The following is an 8,082-nucleotide window of genomic DNA, read 5'->3' on the forward strand; positions in this document are numbered from 1 at the left end:
TAGTTTTGTTGTGGTGTTTTTTTTTTTTTTTTTTTTTTTTTTTTTTTTCTTTTGTTTTGTTTTGAGACAGGCTTTCTCTGCGTAGCCCTGGCTATCTAGGAACTCACTCTGAAGACCACCAGGTTGGCCTCAAACTCAGAGATCTGCATGTCTCTTGCCTTCCAAGTGCTGGCATTAAAGGTGTGTGACACCACCACCACCTGGCTTATTTTTAATTTTATTATTATTGTGGGGAGGAAGGGAAGGGACAAGGGGTCTCAAGCATTGCATGCCACTGTGATTGTGTGTGTGTGTGTATTTGTGACACCCAGTTTACAAAAGTAGGCTCTAGGCATCAAGCTCAGGTAGAGTGGTCAGCTAAGACGTCTCCATGGTCCTTGTTTTGTTTTTCTGATAACGCCTTCAAAGTTTGCCCAGAGCTTGCAGCAATTCTCCTGCCTCTGTCTCCCAAGTCGGGAATTACAAACCTTGCCGTGTGGTGTTCTATATTTGAAGACAAGGTATCATCACTGGCTGCCCCGGAACTCAGATCTGTCTGCCTCTGCCTCCTGAGTAAGAGGACTGAAGGTGCATGGCGAGATCCAATCAGAATAACAGCACTTTACCCTCAAGAGAAACCGATACTGTAGGCCCCATTGTGTTCAATCCCCCCCCCTCCCTTTGGTTAGGCAGAAACGTGTTTGAAATAAAGTTTATTGAAGTTTCTGTCGGTATTTACATATGATACACGGTAAATAACAGAGCCAGGCCCCCCACCCGACCGTTTCCCCACCCTTATTGCTTCCCTCCCCCCTCCCCCAGCCTCATTAAAAATCGCTGCGTAAAGACAGGTTATAACTGCTGCGGTTCCCACTCCCCCCTCCCCCCTAAGATGCAAACTAAAAGCCCCCGTCCCTACCCTGCCCCCCTCCCCCCACCCCCGGGGCCGTTCTGGTTCCGTGTGTTAACACTGTGCTACCTCGCCCCTCCTCCCCTAATAAAGGGAGTGGGATGGGCGGTTTTCTGGCGACCCCCACCCCAAATCTGTCCAAGGGGGCGGACAGGCCCTAGAAAGGGGCCAGAGTTGGGGATCTGAGATGGGCAGAGGGACATGGATGAGAGGGAGTACCAGAAAATGGAAGACAGAGGTTTTGGGGGGGTGTTAACCCCCGCTACTGCCCCTCCCTCCCCCGACGGGACCTCGAGGCGGGAGAGGCGGGCACAGGTGTGGAGATAGCATGAGGGAGTCTCCCTCCACCCTGGGGTCCCATCCTTGTTTGGTGTGAGAGGCTGAATGCACCTAGGGGCTTCGGATGAGTAGGTGGAGGAAGGAAAAGATAGAAGTGGCAAGAGGAGGAGGAGGAGCAGGAGGAGGAGAAGAAGAAAAAGAAGAAGGAGGAGGAGGAAGAAGGAAGAAGAAAGTCACCTCCCAGAGTTCCAATGGACAAAAGAAAGAGGGAATGGAGTCTCCCCGAGGCGACAGAAAAAAGAAAAGTCAAGGTAAGCCATAGTTCTATCCCTGTAGCCCCTGACCCAACCAGAGACGTGGGCAGAGCAAGCCTCTCCCCACCCGCCGCTGACACCAGTGACCTGCAGGGCACGAGGGATTGTGCCAGGAGAGACTCGAGGGGAGTTCAAGGGCATCTCCAGTGGCAGTCACACCCACTCTCCAGCCCCGCACCGCTAGCTGCATGGAAGCGGGAGTCTGAAGGGTTTGGGGGGAGCTAAGTGCAAGATACCACCAGAGAATAGTAAACCGGATTAGAAATAATGGGTGGGGATGGACCAGGAGAGGGACCGGGAAAGGGAGCAACAGGCTCAAGGGGAGGTTGATGGACCAAAGAGGAGAGGTTGGAAAGAGGGCGGAGCCATTGAAATAAGGGTGATGGAATGGGGCCTGGAGATGGCAAAGTATCCCCTCAGCCAAGAGTCCCTTAAGGGATTGGGGCTGCATGGGGGGGAGGCACGGGTGAAGGGAGGGAGGAGGAAGAGGAGAGAGAGGAAGCCCGGCCTCAGCACGGTGAAGTGGAGATGTGGAGGTGGTCGGGGTACTTGATGGCTGGAGGGTAATTTTGCGTCATCTGGATGGAGACGTCGCTGGAGATGTCAGAAGGGCTGCGACCTCGACGCCACGCCTCAGGCTGCAGAAACTGGCCCGAATAGTCAGAGCAGTCGCTGAGACGCGGGCGGTAGAAGGCCGGGTGCGGGCGGTACATCTCCTCCTCCGCATAGCGCTTGGTGAATAAGTACACGGACATGACTCCGGCCCCCTGTGGCAAGGCACGGGTCAGAATCCCAGAGGCAGTCTCCTGCCGTTTCCCCTTCCAAAACCTGGGAGTCGCAGCTGCATATCACGCCCAAGACCTCTGCAAAATCCAAGAGGCCCCAGCCCTCATCTCCTCTAGGACCCAGAAGTTAGACTCAAAGTTTAACCTACCTCCCTCATAATACAGGCACACCCCCAGTCCCCTCTTCCTCCTGGACCCAGGAATCAGACTGCCAGACCCTCCCGTTTCAAAGTAGAGACAGCCCCCCCCCCAGCTGTGTTCTGGCCCAAGGGCTCCCCCATCCTCCAAAATGTCAAGGGCATTCCTTCAGCTTCTTCCTTCCCAAGACCCCCCCCCCAGGAGCTAGAACACCTAGGCTATTTCCTCTCTGGGATGCAGAGATTAGACCCACACTGCCCACCCCCCTTATAACCCACAAAATTCCTTTCCTCCTGGGCACAGGGACTAATCAGATTTTCGTCACAGGGCCCCTCCTCTCCAAGAACCCAGGACACCCACCCCTAAGACCTCAGAAGGTCCAAACCTCAGGAGTTTGGTTTTGTGTGTGTGTGTGTGTGTGTGTGTGTGTGTGTGTGTGTGTGTGTGTTTCCCCCTCCACAAACCCAGAAGACCTCATCTGCTCAAGTCCCCCAGGAGCTGGAACACCCCGACACACCCCCCACCCCCTCCTTCAAATTGGTAGTCTGGGCCCAACACATCACCTCTTTGAGAAGAAAAGAGGAGGCAGCAAAGGCAAACGACCACCCGTATCGATAGTGAAAGTACTGCTCGGAGCTGCTGGGCCTGTTCATGACCTCGTCATTGATGCTGGAGATGTACAGAACCAACCCCACCACCAAGGAGAGACCTGCAGGGAGAAGGGTAGCCAGGAACATGGGAAAGGAGCACCCAAATCTAGCTCACTGCTTTTCTTCCATCTCCATTCTGTATCTAGGACTAACCTTACACACTCTTCTCAGCATGCTATGCAAATGCTCTACCTCTAAGCAAGCCAACAGCCCCCCTCCCACACACACACACACACCAGGAGGATTCTAGGCTCTACTTGAGCTATCCCCACTCCCCTCATCACTGGGGGATTCTAGGCTTGCATGGGCTCTACCTTTGAGCAATGTCCCTGCACCCAACTAGAGGACTCTAGGCAGGTGTTCTAATACTGAGCCAAACCCCCAGCCTCACAGTGGGGGGTTCTAGGCAAACACTCTACTGCTGAGTCACAAGCCCCGCCCCTTCCTGGTGGACTCTCGGCAAGAACCTATTGCTGGATCATGACCTCTGCCTCTCATTGGTGAATTCGAGGCAGGAACTCCACAGCTGAGCCATGGCCTCAGCCTCTCACTGGTGGATTCTATGAGAGTCGGTGCCTCCACACCGACTTCTGCCCCTCACTCGTGAATTCTATCTAGGCAGGTATCCCGCAATTGGTTCTCAGCCCCTAGCGGGTTGCTGGCTGGAGCTCTGCCGCTGAGCTCTGTCCCCGGCACTCCTTTTACACTTTTGAGACAGGGTCTCAGAAACCTGCTCAGACAGGCTTTGAACTTTTTCGATCCTCTCAGCCTCCGGAGTAGCTCTCATGACAAGCCAGGTCAGAGTTCACTTCGGTGAAGGACCTCCTTCCTGTTCCAGGCCTCGTTTAGGTGCAGAGAACCACCAGCTGCTCTCACCCCCCCCCCCCATCTGCCATCTGTGACCTCAGAACCACTGAAAGAGATACAAGACTGGACAGTGACCACCCATGCCATGCATGGTGGGTGGCATGTGCTACCAAGCTTGTCTCACTGAGCACCATGGGGTTCCACAAGAGGCACAAAGCCTGGGATTAAGAAGAACAAGGGTATCAAAGAAACATGGCTTCATCCAAGTCCTAGAGGATGAGAGATCCAGAGAAGGTTAAAAGCAAAAATAAGGTGGAGATCAAGACCACTGTCAACCCTATTGCCTGTGTGCACGTGTGTGCGCACACAAGAATGTGTATGCACACACACACACAAAGTATAAATATTCTTAGGAGGCCTAGAGAGAGGGCTCAGTGGTTAAGAAGACTGGCTGCTCTTCCAGAGAACCTGGGATCCATTCTCTGAGCCACAATGGCAGCTCACAACTGTCTATAACCCAGTACTACGGATCCGTTAAAGTCAGCTAAAGGGGTAACTGAGCACCCTTGGCTCTACAAAAAGTCATGGTACTATATGAGGTGCGTCTTATGTGAGTTACACCTCAAATGTTTAAAGCCTATGAATTTCATAGGCTGAGATAGCTCAGTGGGTAAAGGCACTTGCTGACAACCCTGAAGACCTGAGTTCAATCCACAAGAGTTCAATACACACGGTAGAGAGAATTGACTCCCACAAGTTGTCCTCTGACCTCTAAATGAGCTCTATGGCACTTGCCGCACCCCTCCATAATTAATAAATGAAAAACTATTTAATACACTCATTAGGGGCTGGAGAGATGTCTTAGCCGTTAGTAGCACTTGCTGCTCTTGCAGAGGGCCCAAGTTCAGTTCCCAGCATCCACACAGTGGTTCACAAATGTCTGTAACTCCAGTTCCAAGGTGTCTGATCCCTCTTCTGACCCCCATGAACACCGCACACACACGGTGCATAGACATACATGCAGACCAACACCCATACTCTTAAAAACTAAACGAATTCATCTTTTAGATCAGTCCAGACAATATTTCTTCAAGGCTATGAGTGCTAGGTATGCACAAGCAAATAAATCCTTCCCTTCTTTTATTTCTTTCTTGGGTGTGTGTGTGTGTGTGTTCTTTGAAGAACATGGGCAAATGTTCTAGCCTTTAATCGATGAACTGGGAAACAGAGACAGGTGGATCTCTGAGTTTGAGGCCAGCCTGGTCTACGAGAGAGTTGCAGGACTACACAGAGAAACTCTGTCTTGAAAAGACTAAAACAAACAAACAAAAATATGGGAAAGTGTTGAGTATAGTTCAGTGGTAGAGTGACTTCCTAGTACCCATGAAACCCTAAGTTCCTTCCCCAGCACTACATATAACCAGGTATAATTGTGCATGCCTGTAATCCCAGTCAGTACTGGGAAGGTAGAAGAAGCAGAAGCATCAGGAGTTCAAGGTCATCCTGGACTTTATGAGACTTTGTCTCCAAAATCCACAATGTAAGATCAAAGAAAACTGAAAATATGCATAGGAGTATAGAGAATGTACTTTTCTGTTTGTCGTTTTGAGAGTCTCTCTCTCTCTCTCTCTCTCTCTCTCTTTTGCCCTGGCTTTCCTGAAAACTCACCAGGCTGGCCTCAAACTCACAGAGATCTTCCTCAAGTGCTGGGATTAAAGGCTGCACCACCATTAACCAGCTTAGAATGTACTCTTTCGTGTGAAAGAAGGGAGCATTCTGAAAGGTATTTGTTTTTGTATGTGAATGGATGGTGTATTTGGAGGGGGGTGTTGTACCTAACACAGCAAACATGGGATTTAAAGGATAGCTATACACAGTCTATTCTTTTATTATTGTTTATTTTTATTTTATATGCATTGGTGTTTTTGCTTCTGTGTGTCTGTGTGAAGGTGTCAGATACTCTGGACCTGGAGTCACAGACAGTTGTTAGCTGCCATGTGGATGCTGGGAATTGAACCTGGAACCTCTGGAAGAGAGTAACCAGTGGTCTTAACCACTGAGCCACATCTCCAGCCCACAGTCTATTCTTTTTTTCCGCTTTTATGTGGCTTCAGGTCGCCTTAAGACCAAACACGAGGGCTAGAGAGATGGCTTAATGGTTAAGAGGTATTAGTTGTTCTTCCAGAGGACCTAGGTTTCAATTCTCTGCACAATGGCAGCTCATAACTGTCTACAGAATTAATTCTAGGGATACGACATCCCCTTCTGGCTTCTGTGGGCACCAGGCACACATATGGTGCACAGACACACAGATAGTCAAAACATCCATATACATATAAAAATATTTTTAAAAAGCACGATAGGAGGACTCAAGAGATAACTCAGAGTTTAAGAGTACTTGGTGCTCTTGCAGAGGACCTACATCTGAAAGTTCATGGCCAGCCTGGATCATTGTGAGTTCAAAGCCAGCCTGAGCAACCCAGTGAAATCATATCAAAATAATGAAGATTTAAAAAAAAAAAAAACAATAGGGGTGTAGAGTGTGGCTTCAGTGGTGGAACACTCACCTAGAACCCCCAGTGAGGGGCTGGAGACTTGGCTCAGTAGTAAAGTCCTGCCTAGAATCTTCCAGTGAGGGGCTGGGAATGTGGCTCAGTGGTAGAGCCCCTGTCTAGAATCCCCCCAGGCTGGGGTGTGGCTCAGTGGTAGAGCCCCTGTCTAGAATCCCCCCAGGCTAGGGTGTGGCTCAGTGGTAGAGCCCCTGCCTAGAATCCCCCCAGGCTAGGGCGTGGCTCAGTGGTAGAGCCCCTGTCTAGAATCCCCCCAGGCTAAGGTGTGGCTCAGCGGTAGAGCCCCTGCCTAGAATCCCCCCAGGCTGGGGTGTGGCTCAGTGGTAGAGCCCCTGCCTAGAATCCCCCCAGGCTGGGGTGTGGCTCAGTGGTAGAGCCCCTGTCTAGAATCCCCCCAGGCTGGGGATGTGGAAACAGAGGAATACTTGTGTAGCACATAGGAGGCCCTAAATTCAATCCTCAGTGTTGAACTGGGAAAGAGAGCGAGGACAGAGAATACATTCGCCTCTGCTTGTTTTTGCAAAAATAAGCATAAAGGAAAAACTGGCAAACAAGTAAGGCTGATTGCATCAGGGAGTAGGTAGAACAAGGAGATGAGGAAGAGTGCACAGTTTTGCATGATTTTGATCTCTGGAATTATGTTAATATTTTATACATTCAAGGGATAAAATCAAAGCCAGGTGTGATGGCAGAAAGCTTGCTGAAGGGAAGGGGACAGAGCTGGAGACCAGCCCGAGCCACAGAGCAAAACTCTGTCTCAAACGCAAAGCAAACAGTAACAAATAAAAACACAGAAGAGGCAGGCGGGTCTCGCTGAGTTCGAGGCCACCTGGTCCAGGTTAGCCAGGACTGTTACACAGAGAAACTGTGTCGAAACACTCTCCCCCACCCCAGAAAAAAAAAAATAAATAAAATACAGTTAGGGAGTAAATTAATAAAAATAAAAGTGATGAATGATCCCAGTAACTTTTCATTCTCTAGTTTTCCTCCTTCCCTGTCTCCCTCCCTGACCTCCCAATTTTTGTTTTGTTTTGTTTTTCGTTTTTTGTTTTTTCAAGACAGGGTTTCTCTGTGTAGCTTTGTTGAGCAGGCTGGCCTCAAACTCACGGAGATCCACCTACCTCTGCCCCTGGAGCTGCCCCCCTCCCTTTTTTAAGGGTAGGATCTCTCTCTCTCTCTTTGTTGTTGTTGTTTTTTTCAATGAGTCATTAATCTGAAGGCTTACAATCCACTGGTGTGTGTGTGTGTATGTGTGTGTGTGTAGACAGAGAGAGTGAAAGATGGATAGATAGATAGACAGACAGACAGATAATTTGAGCTGGGAATATGGCTCAAGTTGGTAAAAGGCTTATCTAGTATATGTGTGGCCATGAGTTTGATCCCAAGTTTGTGTGTGTGAGTGCATCTGTAATATTGCTTATTTGACATAGGATCTCCTTATGTAAGCCAGATTCTATACAGATTTTTTTTTTTTCTTACTTGAAACAGGGTCTCATCTTGCCCAGACTAGGTGGAACCTGTTGTGTAGTCAAATATGACCTTAAATTCCCTGACCCTCCTGCTTCTACTTCCCGAGTGCTGGGGTGACAAGTCCATACTACCATGCCTGGCTTCTGCATTGCTAGGGAGGGAAACCAGGGCCCATCCATG

General features: G+C 49.7%; 1 protein-coding gene across 2 annotated transcripts in view; it reads right to left on the reverse strand.

Moving 5' to 3' along the window:
* Positions 1-1,955: 1,955 nt before the first annotated feature.
* Positions 1,956-8,082, reverse strand: part of Cacng7 (calcium voltage-gated channel auxiliary subunit gamma 7) — a 30,701-nt gene continuing 24,574 nt past the window's right edge. For both annotated transcript variants that reach the window (XM_051207437.1, XM_051207436.1), the window contains exons 5-6: positions 2,969-3,114; positions 1,956-2,249 (exon numbers count right to left, since the gene is read on the reverse strand). In XM_051207437.1, coding sequence (XP_051063394.1) covers positions 1,992-2,249; positions 2,969-3,114 — 404 coding nt within the window. In that variant the 3' untranslated portion in view covers positions 1,956-1,991. The remainder of the gene's footprint in view (positions 2,250-2,968; positions 3,115-8,082) is intronic.

The sequence above is a fragment of the Phodopus roborovskii genome, unplaced genomic scaffold (assembly GCF_943737965.1).
Source record: "Phodopus roborovskii unplaced genomic scaffold, PHOROB, whole genome shotgun sequence".
NCBI classification, from domain to species: Eukaryota; Metazoa; Chordata; class Mammalia; order Rodentia; family Cricetidae; genus Phodopus; species Phodopus roborovskii.